The following is an 18,523-nucleotide window of genomic DNA, read 5'->3' as shown; positions in this document are numbered from 1 at the left end:
ATACACTTTAATACCATGGTTCATTTTCATAAGATTAAATGTATTAAGGGATAGTTAATCCAAACTTACCATTCGCTCTCTCTCATGTGGTTCCAAACCTTTAAGTTTCTTTATTTTTTTATTTTTGAACAATAATTTTTTGAAGTAACCTTTTACCCCTTACTTCCATAGAAAAAAAAAAAATACTATAAAGGGAAGCATCACAGGAGGATGGAGAACTGATACATTGAAATAAATTATTCAAAGATGATTGCTTGGATTGACTAAATCTTTTAAAGTTTAGAGGTTGTAAACAATTTATTTGGGCTGAGTTTAAACAAACAAATTAAGTTGAACATTAATTTAATTTGTTTAAATTCAACACAAATTATTTGCAACAGTTTTGCAGACATAATTTTTTCCCAGTGTTGTAAAATGATTTATTGACTGCACTGATAAATGTAGATAGATTGACCTTGGGTCAGATGATTTGGAGCAGTGGTCACCAAACTTGTTCCTGGAGTGCCGGTGTCCAGCAAATTTTTGCTCCAACCCTTATCAAACACACCTGAACAAGCTAATCAAGGTCTTACTTGGTATACTTGAAACATCCAGGCAAGTGTGTTGAGGCAAGTTGGAGCTAAACCCTGCAGCGACACCGGCCCTCCAGTACCGAGATTGGTGACCCCTGATTTGGAGGGACCAGTGGTGGAACCGGAGGATGATATGGAACCAGGTTAATGGAAGGAGCAGGAGACAGACACCCCTCAAAACCAGAAGGCAATCACACTAAATGAGAGAGACAAATACCATTGGACATAGCAAGGAAGTAATACTCTGGAATAAGCTAGACAGTACTAAGCATGAGCTTTAATCCTTCTTTCCATAGACAAGGCTGGACCCTGCGTGAGCAGAGGTGCTGCATGGCTTATGTGGAGCTGGTTTGAATGTCTGAGGATGATTTGCAGGTGTGTGACTAATCAGAACTCAGAAGGTGAGGGTGATCAGTGTGATTGGGGTGACTGCGAGCAAGAAGAACCTGGCCTGGCTGTTATAGGAATTCAATGGTTACAGGTATTCAGCTTTCTTCAAAATATCTTCTTTTGTGTTCAAGAAGAAAGAAAAGGATAAATGATACCAGTATCTGTAGTTTTGGGTGAATTGTATATCAATTCTTTTTTTTTTTTTTTTTTTTTACATTGCAGTGCAAGATCAGTTTTATAATATAATTTATGGGCGAAATGGTGACTCGGTGATTAGCACTGTCAAGAAGGTTGCTGGTTCGAGTTCTGGCTGGGTCAGTTGGCGTCAGTTAGTGTGTATGTTCTCCCTGGGTTCATGTGGGTTTCCTGTGAGTACTCTGGTTTCTCCCACAGTCCAAGACATGCGCTACAGGTGAATTGAATAAACTAAATTGTTCGTTGTGTGTGTGTGCGCGTGTGTGCGTGCGTGTGTGTGAATGAGAGTGTATGGTTGACGATTGTTCGTTCCACTGTGGTGACCCTTGATGGATAAAAGGACTAAGCTGACTTAAACATAATCTCATTTCTGAATGTTATGAAAAATAATACAACATTAATTAAACAAGCTGAATATTAACTAAATTAACCTCCTAGGGCTTGATTGGCCACATTTTTAACTGTCTAAAATGGGGAAAAGTGTTGTTTTTACTCTTTGATAGTCAAAGCAAGTCCAAAATAATATAGTTTAATGTAAGTTTATGTAAAAAGTGTTTAATGTAAATTCGGATTACGAGTCCACATATATGGACATCATTTTTCTCTAAAAGTACATTTTATCAAAAGATGACACTTGGGTTTTATTCTAATTAGGTTCCAATAAGCCCAAATAGCAAAGAGAAATAAAAAAAATGCATGTAAAAAAACACCTTGGACCTTAAGAGATTAAACAGGGATGAAGTGTACTCTTGTTTTACTAAAGTGTTTATTTTTATTATTAGGTGAGTGAATATCTACAACAAAAACAACAAAACATTTTAAAAGTCAGAATCATCTTGATGTGTCATGGAATATATATAAAAATGCCCTGTTAAAATGATCTTACACACAATATTAAAAACTTGTACACTTATGATTTTACACACAAGTAGGCTTGACTCTCACATTTAACAAATCATAACCCCTGAAAAGAGAGTCCCCTAAAACGCAGCATGGACATCTATAATTGTAGAGCTAGAGCTAGATTCTGATCCTCCACGTTCAGAAAGTCCTGAGCGTAGCATCTAGAGCTGCTTGTTTGTCTTCGGTTCCTCCTCAAGATCTCTCGACTTCTTAAACACCTTGAAAACACATATGAGAGATAATTGTAAATATTTACAGTTTGCAAATCTGTCAAAACACAAGCGGGAGAATTATTACATCAGCTTTTCATGTAACTGAGAGACAAAGTGATGAGGCTGCATTTGGTTCAGGTTTGGAATGATGTTGTGAGTTAGCATTAGCATAAAATTCAGACCAAAAGCACAGTTTTGACATTACAGCCCTATCTGCTGGAATAAACAAGCATGATGACTAAGTGTTTTAGAGAGAGGAAGGAGAGAGTTAATCACAGGAATTCCTGCTCTCGCTTTCCTTCCTGTTGCTCTTTTATTTCAGTGATTTCACATCTGCACTGTCTTCTGTTACTGCTATCAAGCAAGCATGATAGGAATTTCATTTGGTCTTTTTTTAATGCATTTAACACCATAAAATCTAAACTTTTCTATATATATAACAGTTCTGTCTGGTTCTTGAATTTGATTGGCTGATAGCCGTGCAATATTTTGCCAGTAATATCACACAAAGGCCTCTTTACCCTTCACCTCTGTGTATTACATACAGCAAGCAACAAACAGAGACGCTAGAGTTTGACAAATATTACTGTTGTTAGACAACAAAATGTACTTTTGAGGCTGTTAAGTCAAGAATGTAGTTGTTTAGATTGCAAATATGCAGTTTATTTGTAAGAATAGTGCCTATTTTAAAATATTTACAATTTCTGAGAGCTCGTCGGTGGCCAAAGACGGTTGACATTGTCTATCCACAAGATGGCGCCAGAACCGCAATAAGCCCTTGCTCAATGTGTTCTCTTGAGCCCATATAAAAAGCTGAAAAACGAAAGCCTCGTGGTTTTTAAGGTGGACCAGAGTCAATAAGAAGCTGCAAATAAAAAGCTGGATTCAGCCTTGTCCCTCCTTATCGCAAACACAGTAGCAGTCTGGTGAGAAATCTCTGTAGTCGGATGGCATTTCATGTCACGTTCAGCCTTATAATCTTAAAATGTGAGCAAAATTTGCTGTTTTGTCATCACCTTAAGGGGTCACTTACCAGAAGTCACTTACCGCTTCACATTACGCTATAGAGAATCATTTAAATACTAGCTCTAAAGTGACGTTGGTGAATTAGTACGGCTTCTGCTGTTCTGACGTCAGCTGCAGATGTGAATGAATGGCGGAAGAAATTAGTTCCTAATACAAAAGCGTTTTAAACTCTATGTTTGATTTTCTTTTTTATGTACAAGATTGTGCCGTCGAACTGTTGTATAAATGCAATATCACACTCGCAGCAGTGTGCTATGGCTGTATATCACGCCTCCCACCAGTGCTGAAATACAGCCATAGCACACTGCTATGAGTGTGATATTGCTCATATATATATATATATATATATATATATATATATATATATATATATATATATATATTAGCGCTGTCAAAATTAACGCGTTAACGCATGCGATTAATTTTAAATAATTAATTTTTAAAAAATTAACGCAATTGACGCATTTTTTTATTATTATTTTTTTTTCCAGACGCCAGGCAGTTTTCCGCTGTTTCGACGTACTTTTTGGGCCGGGCTGATCATCTTCTTATGATCTGATCGGCCCATAAAACACTCAGCAGACTGTCATGTTTTTCTGCCTCAGTGATTGACGGTGCTGTGTGAGCTGTCACGCTCTGAAAGTAATGTTTCTTTTCCGGACAGACCGGCTGTGTGACATAATCTGCAGCCCATTGGTTCTTTTCTTTATTGACATTGGGCTGACCCAATCACAACCTTCCATGTTGGGCTCTGTGTAACCTAGGTGTGTATTTGTCAAAATAGCCGAGGGTCACGGCAGTTTCTCACGCGCGGGTCCACCCCGCGGGAGAGCAGGCTTTTGCGTCTACACTCTACAGCGGGGCACAGATCAATATATTCCTGTCTATTCTTTCTAGGTACCTATCTGTCCATATAAACATACTTTTTAAACTTTTAATCTGCACCACGGCCGCGGCAACTTCCTCCTGCTGTTTCCTGAACCTGGAAGTCTTTATTTTACAAATTATAAAGAATGTCTGCTTCTCAATTTCTATGAGGAGTGTCAGTCATGTATTTTAAGATGCACTCGGTCAGAAGACAATCGCATGAGATATCATGACATTGTGTTTTTGATCGTCAGCATGATGTAGGCTTATAGTGACAGTAATATTTATACAATATATGTTATAATATATGGAAATAATAAATCCTCTAATATATGGTAAATATAATGATATTTATACATGACCAAACTAGTGTGCAACTTAAGCAACTTTTTTACATTTAGTTTTGTAGTTTGAGCCCAAACAAATATTTGTTGCATTTTTTAATTGTTTAAGTTCATTTGATTGACAATGTAAAATCTTTTAGCATTGTTTGATGTTTCATTGTTGAGTTAAAAAAAAAATTAGGGTCTCTGACACATTGCTTACATTATTTATCTTTATTTTATTAATCAACATTAACTGTGTGCGTCAGCAGGCAGTTTTTGCAATGTTCATTATTTATTAGGCTCCCTCAAAACACACAGGCACTGTTGTAAATGAGGGCGATGCCAACCCTCTTGTGCACCACCAGAGGGAACCATCGCCAGAATTCTGATTCGACTCACGGACTCAAAATCCCATAAGCCCTGCTACCTGGCACTGATTACGGTCCAGGTGCAACTCATCAGCTCTCGTGTATATATACCACACTCACGCTCCGGTTCGTTGCGAAGTCTTGATTTGCCTGGCTGTCATTTCTGAGCGTTCCATACTCCCTGCTTCGGACTGATCTGTGTTTCTGACCCTGTGCTTGTTCTACGATTACGAAAGACATCTGCCTGCCCCTGATCTCCAGCCTGTTATTCTGACCAGTAAGATATCTGCCTGCCTTTGAACTTTTGCCTGTCCCACGTTCTGTCTCCTGGATTGCCCCTTTGTGTTTGTTTGTATGTGTGCTCTTAATAAAGCTTGCAAATGGATTCAATGCCTTCTGACTCATCACAACAGAAGACTTCGCCACTACAGAATCCAGCAGCTTTAGCACAAGTCTCGACTGAACTTTCCGCTCAAGCCACTCAGTTAGCCACCCATCATCAACAACTCACCCATCTAACTTCTCTCACGGAGGAACTGGTGAGAGCTATGCAGCAACTCCGTCATCCGAATCCTGCAGTTACCCCGCCTGCTACCATGACAGCTTCTCAACCAACGCATGTCTCCAATGCTCCGGCTACCGTAAGTCCCCGATTAGCTTTTCCTGAAAAGTTTGATGGGTCACCTTCTCGCTGCAAAGGCTTCTTATTGCAATGCAAACTATTTGTTAACCAACAACCTGCATTATATCCCACTGATTCTAGTCGGGTGGCTTTTGTATGCAACCTATTAACGGGGAGAGCGCTGGAATGGGCTACAGCGATATGGAAGGAGGAGGAATGTAACTATCCCACATTTGAAACTTTTCTCAAGCAATTTCGGGAAGTGTTCGAGCACCCAGCAGATGGGAGAAGCCCCGGTGAGCAGTTACTTTCTCTTACACAGGGGCGTAACACAGCTGCAGAATACGTCCTGTCATTTCGCACTCTCGCCGCTCAAACTAACTGGGTTGAGGATACACTGAAGACACTATTCAGACGGGGTCTGAATACCAATCTACAATCTGAATTGGCTTGCCGTGACGAAGGAAAGAAATTGAACGAACTCATTGAACTTACCATCCGTCTTGATCATCTGATTCGCAGCCGTAGAAATCCTCGCACACAGCTCCATGTTTCAAGTGACACGCCCCCTGATGAACCCATGCAACTGGGTTTCACCCGTCTCACCCATGAAGAAAGAATGCATCGATTGCAAAATCATCTATGCCTGTACTGCGGTCAATCAGGGCACAGGAAATCCACCTGCAGCGTACGACCTCAGACACCAGTTCAATCGGTGAGTCTTTCCCATGTTCCTGCACTTTTCAGTGTACTGATTCCTGTGATTATTAAATTTGATAAAAGAATGATTAATACTACGGCTCTTGTCGACTCTGGATCTGCCGGAAACTTTATATCTAAGAAATTTGCTTTATGTCACGAACTATCTCTCAGCTCATATGATTCCTGTCTTGCAGTGGAAGCACTAGACGGTCGTCCTGTGGGTGAAGGACGCATCCGTATGATTACGAATAAGCTACAGTTACAAGTTGGTGTTCTACACATTGAGGAAATGCAATTCTACATTATTGATTCAGTTAATCATCCACTGGTGTTGGGACTGCCCTGGTTAAGGCGACATGATCCTCATATCTCCTGGAGGGACGGACAGATATTGCAGTGGAGTGAGTCATGCATGAAACAGTGCATCCAGCCCATTCACAAAATTCCATTACGAACCACTAATGTGTTACCTGAACTCGTTGATGAACTAATCCCCATTGAGTACCATGACTTACATGAAGCTTTTAGCAAACAAAAAGCTACTCAACTTCCCCCACACCGACCAAGTGATTGTGCTATTGAGTTAATTCCAGGTTCAAGTCCTCCAACGGGTCGAATATTCCCTCTGTCACAACCTGAGCACAAGGCAATGTCTGAATATATCGACGAGGAATTGGCCAAGGGTTTCATCCGACCTTCTACATCTCCTGCTTCAGCTGGATTCTTCTTTGTAAAGAAGAAAGATGGCAGTTTACGTCCCTGTATTGATTACCGAGGGCTCAATGAAATCACCGTAAAATTCCGCTATCCATTACCCCTCGTACCTCCTGCCCTGGAACAATTAAGAAAGGCTAGATATTATACCAAGCTTGATCTTCGCAGTGCATATAACCTTGTCAGAATCCGTGCTGGTGACGAGTGGAAGACCGCGTTTTCCACCACTAGGGGGCACTATGAGTACACGGTAATGCCCTTCGGCCTGTCAAACTGTCCATCCGTGTTCCAATCTTTTATGAACGATGTCTTTCGGGATATGCTGGATCGCTGGGTCATCATTTACATCGACGACATCCTCATATATTCAAACACGATGAAGGAACATGTTGAACATGTACGTATGGTGTTGCAACGCATGATTCAACATCGTCTGTACGCCAAATTAGAGAAGTGTGAATTTCACCAGACACAGATCGCCTTTTTGGGATACGTCATCAGTGCAGAAGGGATTACCATGGATGATACGAAGGTACAGGCAGTTCAACGATGGCCGTTACCCCAGAATCTCAAGGAGTTGCAGCGATTTCTAGGTTTTGCCAACTTCTATAGACGGTTTATCAGAGGCTTTAGTTCAATAGCCGCACCATTAACAGCCATGACCAAACGAAATTCCCACAAACTATCCTGGTCCTCTGAAGCACGCCAAGCATTTAGCGATCTGAAGACTCAATTCACCACAGCTCCTATTCTCCGTCATCCCAACCCAGACCTACCTTTCATTGTGGAAGTGGATGCATCCAACACAGGAGTCGGTGCTGTGTTATCTCAACGTCAGGGTCAACCATCCAAAATGTATCCATGTGCCTTCTTCTCCCGTAAATTGACCAGCGCAGAACGAAACTATGATGTGGGAAATCGCGAATTACTGGCAATGAAATTAGCCCTGGAAGAATGGAGACACTGGCTGGAGGGGGCTAGTCAGCAATTCACCATATTAACTGACCACAAGAATCTGGAATATCTTCGCTCAGCCAAACGTCTAAATCCCAGACAAGCTCGTTGGGCTTTGTTCTTCACCAGATTCGACTTCATTGTCACCTATAGACCAGGGAGTAAAAATAGTAAGGCAGATGCACTATCCAGGCTATCAGAGGATAAAACCCCAATTAGTGATGAAACCGTTATTCCTACGAACTTACTAGTGGCTCCAGTACAGTGGGACATACTTACCGAGATCCAAGAGGCCAACCGAGAAAACAACCCTCCAGTAGACTGTCCGAATCACCTGATTTTTGTACCCAATAACATACGTACCAGATTACTGACCCATATTCATGACACTCCCAGTTCGGGGCATCCAGGCATCACTGCAACTTTGGAGTTAGTCAAAGCCCGTTTTGGTGGCCGTCCCTCACGAAGGATGTAATTAATTATGTTCAGAAATGTAAAATTTGCCAAAGCACGAAGGCATCTCACCAAACCCCTGCTGGCCTGTTACAACCGCTACCGGTTCCGCAACGGCCCTGGTCCCATATAGCGGTGGACTTCATTACGGATCTCCCTGTTTCCCAGAACAACACAGTCATTCTCACGGTGGTTGATCGTTTCTCCAAGGCTTGTCGCCTAATACCGTTGCCCAAATTGCCCTCTGCCTTTGAAACCGCAGAAGCCCTGTGCAATCATGTATTTCGAATGTTTGGCTTACCTGATGATATCGTCTCAGACAGGGGATCCCAATTCACTTCCCGGGTATGGTCCGCTCTCTGTAAAAATCTAAATATTAATGTTAGTCTCACCTCAGGGTACCATCCTCAATCCAACGGCCAAACTGAACGTATGAATCAAGAAGTCATTCGATTTCTACGTTCCTACTGTCATCAGCAACAGCACGACTGGAGTCGCTATCTGATGTGGGCAGAATATGCACAAAATTCATTAATAAAGCCAGCCACGGGTATTACGCCATTCAAATGTATTCTTGGCTACCAACCACCCCTGTTTCCATGGTCCGGAGAACCCACTGAGTTACCTGCTGTCACGGATTGGCTGCAGCGGAGTGAGGATGTCTGGAACCAGGCTCACAGACATCTCATGAGGGCAGTCAGGAGGAGAGAGATTCAGGCGAACCGTCACCGACGCCAGGGACCCACGTATCAACCGGGGCAGTGGGTGTGGTTGTCGACACGAGACCTTCGTCTGAGATTGCCCTGCCGCAAACTCAGTCCCAGGTATGTAGGGCCATTCAAAATTGTACGCCAGATTACTCCAGTGTCTTTTCGCTTAGCCTTGCCTAATCATTATCGTATTTCTCCTACTTTCCACATGTCATTACTCAAACCCGCTGGTGGTCCACGAGAGGAGGCGGTTGAGGAGGAATCGGAAACCAGGACCCCTCCACCTGTCATGATCGAGGGCGAGGAAGCTTACCTCGTTCGAGAAGTGCTGGACTCTCGACGTCGGGGTGGCGCCCTCCAATATCTGGTGGACTGGGAAGGGTACGGTCCAGAGGAACGGTCCTGGGTGAATGCTAGAGATATTCTAGACCCAACTCTCACGGAAGAGTTTCATCAAAGGTTCCCAGAGAAACCAGCCCCCCGACAGCGCGGTAGACCCCGGCGTCAGGTGCCTTCTCGCTTCAGGAGCCGCTCGCAGGAGGGGGGTTCTGTTGTAAATGAGGGCGATGCCAACCCTCTTGTGCACCACCAGAGGGAACCATCGCCAGAATTCTGATTCGACTCACGGACTCAAAATCCCATAAGCCCTGCTACCTGGCACTGATTACGGTCCAGGTGCAACTCATCAGCTCTCGTGTATATATACCACACTCACGCTCCGGTTCGTTGCGAAGTCTTGATTTGCCTGGCTGTCATTTCTGAGCGTTCCATACTCCCTGCTTCGGACTGATCTGTGTTTCTGACCCTGTGCTTGTTCTACGATTACGAAAGACATCTGCCTGCCCCTGATCTCCAGCCTGTTATTCTGACCAGTAAGATATCTGCCTGCCTTTGAACTTTTGCCTGTCCCACGTTCTGTCTCCTGGATTGCCCCTTTGTGTTTGTTTGTATGTGTGCTCTTAATAAAGCTTGCAAATGGATTCAATGCCTTCTGACTCATCACAACAGGCACACACATTTCCAGTGTGGATTATAATTTTATTTTTAAAAACATGAAGAAAGGGAGGAGTAGAAACACACTGAAAGCCCAGACAGCAGCTGAAATCTCTAATTAGTTATTCTGCAATATTTAGTCGTTATTGTAAAATAGATGATTCAGTCCAACATTATCAGTATGATGAAGATAAAACCAGAGTGGACATTTTAGTAAGACAATTCAAAGCACAGCCAAGGAAATTCTCAAATGCTTTCAGAGGAAGAAAATTGAGCTGTAGAATGGCCCAGGCATGAATTCAATAAAACAATACAAAATAAAGATCAGATTTGATACTCAAAACTCACAGAACCATTAAGATTTTTGCAATCTGTTGAAGGCTGTAAAAAACTCACACCTGAGCAATTCATGAGACTTCTTTCTCTATGAGTTTCTTTAAAAGTTGTTTTAAAAATTATTTCTACAATAAATTATCTTTCTACATAAGAGATGTGTGCTTAGTGCTATCACTTAAAACTGAACAAATATGCGTGGGATGTTGTGTTAGTATGTTTTAGGAGTATTTGTTAATAAGCCCAAAGGTTTAGCTCTGTGAATGGTACTACCATGTTACAATGCCAAAAAATAAAAAATTCTGCAATTACTGTTTTAGAAATCCTGGCACAGTAGCTTCAAAGGTATGTCGTTGCATTTTATTTAGTCCAGCATATCGGACCATTTATTAGGGCTGTGCAATTAAACAATACAGATGATTTCTATGGACAAAATTTCATTAAAAATTCATTACTTTCTGTTGATTATATTGCAACCCATGTTCATTGTAATTATGTGCCCAGGGACATATTTTTGAGAACTGAGAAATATATATATATATATATATATATATATATATATATATATATATATATATATATATATATATATATATATATATATATATATATATATATATATATATATATATATATACTGATCGGTAAAACATTCATGCATTCAAGAGATAAAAAATTAACCTAACTTACTCAACAAGCTAGTAGTATTTTGTTCAAATATTAAAAGAATACTATGTAAGATTTTTGTATATATATATATATATATATATATATATATATATATATATATATATATATATATATATATATATATATATATATATATATATACTGATCGGTAAAACATTCATGCATTCAAGAGATAAAAAATTAACCTAACTTACTAAACAAGCTAGTAGTATTTTGTTCAAATATTAAAAGAATACTATGTAAGATTTTTGTATATATATATATATATATATATATATATATATATACACACACACACACACAGAAGTCAGAATTATTAGCCCCCCTTTGATTTATTTATATATTTTTTTCTGTTTTAAATATTTCCTAAACAGAGCAAGGACATTTTCACAGTATGTCTGATAATATTTTAATGCACACACACACACATCTATATATATATATATATATATATATATATATATATATATATATATATATATATATATATATATGTATATATATATATATATATATATATATATATATATATATATAGATATATATATATATATATATATATATATATATATATATATATATATATATATATATATATACACACACAATGTTTGAGCATCACGCTTATCGCTCATCAGCAAATGTTTCATCTGTCTTGTTTTTCTCCAGCAGCTTTCAGCTTTACTCTGCTTCATACTACCATGATAAGTATTTGAATATTTAGTTCATTCATGAACATGATTTCTGCAGGAGTCCTGTAGCATGTAAAGAAAACAACAACTCCCATGATTCCACACTCAGTCATGGAGTCATCAAACTACACCTTTGTTCGTTGTGAACATGCGCCCACTAGGGGTCATAATTACTGTTAATTACTTTTATGTGAGTAAAAATATGTGAATGTAACGAGTGGAGCAGGGGCGAGAGTTGTGGGGGCATTTGAGGCTGGTGACATGAGTGCTAACAGTCATCACCTGTGCATGCCACCAGTCTCAAGTCTCATGGAGACTATCGCCAAAGTGAAAGCAAAACAAAACACAAATTTCCAGCACTGGTCCTCTCTCATACTTTACTGCTGTCTTTCCTTTTTTTAAGATCATCCAATTCTCCTTCGTGAGACTTGAGACAGGGGGCATGCATAGGTGATGGTCGTTAGCTTCCAGCCTCACATTTTATCCTACCCATCAGATTATACTACCAACACTGTATTTGAATGGTTCTGAGGTTGGGGTTAGGGATTAGGTAGATTAGGTAGATATTACAGCTTCATATCACACTACACATTAACATTTACACTGGTTGCAAAATCTGATGGGTAGCATATGTGTCATCAAAATGTGCTATCTACTTTTTGAATGGGAGGTACGAAAATCTGGCAAGCTAGGACAAATCGACACTGAGTCTCAGCCTGCCCCATTCACTACAATGAAGAAAACAACAGCATTTACCTTACGCATGTGTTTTTTTTAGCTCTCACCTTTGGATTTGTGCTTGATGACAAACTGTTTGCTCTTTTTCCCAAGTATATTTGATGCAGTGCATGTATAAACCCCTGGGCTCAAAGATGCGTCTTTCAAAACGGGCTGATCATCAGCCTTCTCCTGAAGGTTTGGGGACGTCCAGATGTACACAGGCAGTGGGTTTCCCTCTGCTGTACAATCCAGCACCACTTCACTACCCTCACTGACCTCCAGCTGCTCTTCCTTTGGACTGCGGAAGTCAGGTGGGTCTGATTAAAAAAAGTTAGAAATATGTAACTGCTAAAAACATCGACAGATATAACATGTTTGAACAATTGGCTGTTGTCTCTTATTATTGACTTACAGTGGACAGCAATGTTGAGCGATGGGGACAGAACTGTAGGAGGAGGCTGAGGGCCTTCAGGGCCCAGCTGTAGCTCTGCTTCACACCTGTACTGAGCTCCATCTTCAGCTCTGTTTGGAACGATCAGCAGGGTGGAGGACACCTGCACTGGCGTGGCAGGTGTCAACTCTGAGAAGGAGTGGTTGTAAACTTCGGTTTGTTCTCTGTACCATCGTAAAACAAGGTACTGAACAGGCGCGACGTTGTGCACCTCACATTGGAGCTGGTACTCTCGTCCCTCCACCACAGGACTGCTGTGATTCACTAAACTTATGGACACGCTGTCTGGTTTTTCTGTGTAAAAATGAGTGACAATGCAAACATTTACAAACATTTATTGTAATCACATTTACTGTTCAAGTTTACAGTAATTGTTGGGTGAAGAACTCAGAGGGAAGTGAATGTAATTCACATTTTACATTTCCATCTGTTCAAATAGCGAAAGAAAAACTCTACAATAGTTTTTTCATGACTTTCAAAAAAAGATGAGGAAATTTGAGACTAATAATGGTAGTCAAAAAGGAGAATCATGTTACAAATAGGCCACAATTTTTAGTATGTGACCCTGCCCATGGTTAACGTTTAAAAATTGAGAAGGAAATCTGAAAGCAAGCTAAATTAATAAGATTTCTATTAATGTTTGTTAGGATATGATAACAGTTGGCTGAGATACAACTATTGGAAAATCTGGATTCTGGGGGTTAAAACACATCACCATTACAGTTGTTTTAATTAGGCTCTCATCAATGTATATTTCTAAACAAAAATAGTTTAGGTAGTTTAAATTCATCAATACATCAATTTGGACAAGTCAAAGTTTAAAAGTGGTCTTGATTTAAAAGGGCTAGTTCTGGACTATTTCTAGCACAAGCTGGTTATTGTTGAAGGTCAATGACCCAAAATAACTAATGTCATCATTCACTCATCCTCCAGTGATCTGTTTGTCTATCAGAGCTCTTAACATTTCATTTCTGCTTTTGATGGTAAAACACACTGTGCTCATGCTCTTTAGAAAGCACGCTTGTGATGACATTTCGTAGAAAGGATATCACACTGCTTCTAGCAAGTTTCACAACACTTTCAGAAAGAAATCTTGTGTGATTGAAACTTAAAGCAGATTTATCTGAAACCAGAGAGGTCACGTTTGGTCCTGGAGAGATACACAGTTACCTATAGTAAATATTTTATTCATTTGTGAGTCACACTTGATTGTTTTGGCTTTTTGATTAAAAAAAAAAAGTTCACACCTGAGACCGAAGGCCAATTTTAGTAAATTGTTTGTGAAAGTTTCACACTAGAGTTAATATAAAAATGTTTTTTTTTTATGTTTTTTTTTTCTGGCAAGTGTAAGAGTGAGACCTTTTTAACAAATGATTACTTGATAATACAAATGATTACTCATCCAAAAATAAATAAAACATACTCGCTATTAACTTTTAAATGGTTTCAAATCTTCATGATTTTTTTTTCTCTGGTGAACACTAAAGAAGATATTCTGAAGAATGTTGGAAACTTGAAACTGTTGACATACACTCACGGCCACTTTATTAGGTACACCTGTCCAACTGCTCATTAACCAAATTCCTAATCAGCTAATCACATGACAGCAACTCAATGCATCTAGGCATGTAGAAATGGTCAAGACAATCTGCTGCAGTTCTAACTGAGCATCAGAACAGGGAATAAAGGTGATTTAAGTGACTTTAAATGTTGCATGGTTGTTGGTGCCAGGCAGGATGGTCTGAGTATTTAAAAAAATGCTGATCTACTGGTATTTTCAAGCACAACATCTCTTGGGTTACAGAGAATGGTCTGAAAAAAAAAATATCCAGTGAGCGCCAGTTCTATGGGCGCAAATGCCTTGTTAATGCCAGAGATCAGAGGAGAATGGCCAGACTGGTTCCAGCTGATAGAAAGGCTAAAGTAACTCAAATAACCACTTGTTACAACTGAGGCATGCAGAAGAGCATCTCTGAACGCACAACACATCCAATCTTGAGGCGGATAGGCTATAGCAGCAGAAGACCACACCATGTCTAAAACAGGAAACTGAGGTTACAAGCCGCACAGGCTCACCAAAATTGAACAATAGAGAAATGGACAAACTTCCCTGATCTAATGCGTCTCAATTTCTGTTGCGACATTCGGATGGTAGGGTCAGAATTTGGTGTCAACAGCATGAAAGCATAGATCCCTTCTGCCTTTTATTAACGGTTCAGGCAGCTGTCGGTGTATTGACCCATTAGTATCAATTGAGCATTGTGTTAACACCACAGCCTACCCGAGGATTGTTGCTGACCATGTCCATCTCTTTATGACCACAGTGTACCCTTCTTCTGATGGCTACTTCCAGCGGATTAACGTGCCATGTCATAAAGCGCAAATCATCTCAGACTGGTTTCTTGAACATGACAATGAGTTCACTGTACTCAAATGGCCTGCACAGTTACCAGAATGTGGTTGAATGGGAGATTCGCATCATGGATATGCAGCCGACAAATCTGCAGCAACTGTGTGACGCTATCATGTCAATATACAGCAAAAAGGAATATTTCCAGTACCTTGCTGAATCTATATGCCTCAAAGGATTAAGGCATAAAAGTTGGTCCAACCCGGAACTAGTAAATTGTACCTAAGTGTATATAGTAGAAACAACAAATACTATGAATGTAAATGTTTTTCAAAACACTTTCTTTTGTTTTCAACAGAAGAAATATACTCAGGCAGGTTTGTGATAAGTTAATGGTGAATAAATTATGAAAGAAAATGTATTTGTGTTTGAACTATCCCTTTAAAAATATATTAAGCTTATAGATACAGCTTAACTAAAAAGGTAATTTTTGATGTACATAGAGAACACTACTTACTGTATAGAACAAGGTTTAGTTTTTCCTCACACTGTCTGGGTGCAGTGAAGAAAACGCCATAGCAGATCGGCTCCTCAATCCAGTCCGTCAAACTGTCCACCCGCCACTGAACGCTCAGGTCGTGCTGAGTGTGTGATGCGGCAATAATCGATTCCCATCCCAGCACTCGGACGGGACGAGAGGCCACACAGCTGACCGTCACCGGATCCCCAAACTTCACCACTGCTCTGGGCGGAGAAATCTCTAGGGAGCAACTGTCACCTGACACTAAACAGAGAATATCATCAACATCAGCAAAACTGCACAGAGAATCCACCTTTTTCTTGCTCACGACAACTGTCAAGCTGAAAACAAACATTGTCCCTTTATATGTGTCATCAGAGGGGGAAAGCCCCGCCCACTAGTGACTGTCTCCTTCATTAGCATTAGACATCATCTTGTTTTTGAATCTGCCACTATGCTGACCCACAGGCATTTGTTGCTCTGCCCTCTTTTAAAAATAGCAAAAATAGCAATAGAAATCTCATTTGAATTTAAAGTGACAGTCACCAAAATGACACAATTAGGTTTAATTTAGATACACAGGGCAGTGCTGAAGATATTTTTGGGCTATGCTGCTGGGCAGTTTTGCAGAGTGATGATGCTTGGATATTTTTCTGTTAAGAATGTGCTACAACATTATACCTAATTAGTTATACTGTGTCTCTCTCGGTTGCCTATTTATGGCATAATTTCCCAAAGTTTGCATTGCTAAAAAATTGCCCTGTGTATCATCAGTATTTCAAAGAGCTCTAAAGCATAATTTGTGCAGTATTTTCAGCAGGAACTTCATATACACACTCTAGAGACATCAGATACTTTTACATCTTGTATAAAAGATTCATAATAGTCCCCATTAAAATAATGTAAAGAAATCTCTATTTAATTAATGTCAAGAAATGTTGCTTTACACATAATCTGTACATTGATAAAACTTAACGAGAGGAATGTCTGGCTTTAAGCTTTATAATCGACCTGCACATAACACTACGCTTGGTATTTGAACATGGTATTAAGCTACCCTAAGCATATTAGTAGCCAAGGCCCTCGGGTCACTGTATTTTGTTCCTTCAGATTATCTTTTCTTCGTATTCAATACAATAAAGTAATGTTAAATGCAAGTAAAAAATATTTTGGATTTGTGGTGTTCATTGGCTGCTGGAAGTAAATTGTTAATTCTAATTAGAATGATCTGTGAGGAGAAAAATTGCACCTCTTGTAAACTTCACTCATTGTTTACAGTTTAAATCAAGTTACTCTAATAAATCACATCAGGCATCATGACGAGTAGGAAAAGAACAAATGTAGCCCTGTTTTAGCAAAAGATCTTTGTTTAGACATGTATTAGATCTAATACACGCTCATTATTCTTGCTAGGATATTGCATTTTCACCCTTGTGTGATGTTGGGGATGTTTTCATCCACTTTGTGGTGATTAAGTTCTAATTAAGTCTTAATTTGAGCACAATTTTCTCTAAGATTAAGCAAATGGAATGCCTTTTGGTGACAAATCTTAATTTGTCACATATTTTTTTTAGGAAAATGCTTTGAAATGTTTCAAAAACTCAACAATACACTCAAATTGACTAAGGTTTTGTTTTGTTCGTGGCCGTTTTTGCCCCTAATGATTTCCATTATAATGGCATTTTGAGCCTGCAAAGACATAACACCATAAAATTGTGCATTCTTGGTTGTTGGTGGTTTTTACTGTTAAAAAAAGCTAATTTTTTTCATTTTTGCTGTTGATCATCAGTTACACTGCAAAAAAACTTTGTTTTTGGCTTTTATATGTAGTATGTGAGAGAGACCTTTGCACATTTACCTTGATATATCTGAGAAAATCCAAATTAGATCTTCAATCAAAATGCAGGATTATAAGATGTCAAGTCTTTGCAGTCAAAAAAATGTGGTTATATTGGAACTCAATAAGTCAAAAACAGCCACCATCATAACGAAGCTGGAGTAAATTTAACCAACACACCACAATAAAAGCGTTTTTACAAGCCGAAAAACTCATTTGGAACAGTTTAGATCAAAAAGTGTAGTGATCTACTTTATATACTCAGGAACTATAGTGTGGGCAACACTTTAGAACTACTTTAGCTGGGCGTTTATCTGAAAATAACTGCACACCTTGGAATGTTCACCGGCCAATCAGAATGAACCATTTAACAGGCTCGTACTACAACATGAAGTAAAACTTTAGTAGAATTCTCTCCAATCCAAATTGTCATCACTTATTTATTACTACTATCTGTTACTTACTGTAGTAACAAAGATGGTACAGAAGGATTCACTAAGTTTTGAACAGATTAGAACCAACTGAGTGTAACATGAAATACTATAAAACAACCAATGATATTCGCACATTTTTAACTTCTTACCTATTCCGATAATAGACAGACCAAGAAAGCACAAGAGATTGTTCTTCATTTTGATGGAAGTGGTTAAGATCCGCTATAGTCCAGACACAGAGGCAAGAGAAATTCCAACTCGGTCCTGCTTGGCAACTAAAAACAGCGAGCTGTGACAGGCAACAAAAGCCTTCCCTTGTGCTGAAGGGCCTGGAGGGGGATTGAAGAAGTGGGCCTCATTAGAATCAGCTCTCCCTCTGCTCGCACTTTAATATTTCTCATAAAGTGTCAGTCATTTTCTAGCACGTTTGAGTCTTGTGAAATGAAATCAAATACAGACATTAACAAAACTTTAAATGGTTATTTGTCT

At 39.4% G+C, this 18,523-nt stretch overlaps 1 protein-coding gene and 1 long non-coding RNA gene across 2 annotated transcripts; one reads left to right on the top strand and one right to left on the bottom strand.

The window, feature by feature from the left end:
- Nucleotides 1-1,904: 1,904 nt before the first annotated feature.
- On the bottom strand, nt 1,905-18,311 carry si:ch211-66e2.5. Its single transcript, XM_087245082.1, has 5 exons — nt 18,184-18,311; nt 15,761-16,027; nt 12,855-13,187; nt 12,508-12,759; nt 1,905-2,278 (listed from the first exon to the last, which is right to left on the bottom strand). The coding sequence occupies exons 1-5, from the start codon at nt 18,230-18,232 to the stop codon at nt 2,271-2,273; spliced, it is 909 nt and encodes a 302-aa protein (XP_087101208.1). The 5' UTR covers nt 18,233-18,311; the 3' UTR covers nt 1,905-2,270.
- LOC141381273 (uncharacterized) lies at nt 11,703-14,334 on the top strand. Its single transcript, XR_015481162.1, has 2 exons — nt 11,703-12,753; nt 12,864-14,334. It is a non-coding gene; the product is annotated as an uncharacterized LOC141381273 (long non-coding RNA).
- Nucleotides 18,312-18,523: the final 212 nt, after the last annotated feature.

The sequence above is a fragment of the Danio rerio genome, chromosome 3, assembly GCF_052040795.2.
Source record: "Danio rerio strain M-AB ecotype USA chromosome 3, GRCz13ab, whole genome shotgun sequence".
In the NCBI taxonomy this organism is placed as follows: Eukaryota; Metazoa; Chordata; class Actinopteri; order Cypriniformes; family Danionidae; genus Danio; species Danio rerio.
This window is presented reverse-complemented; position numbering and strand designations above follow the sequence as displayed.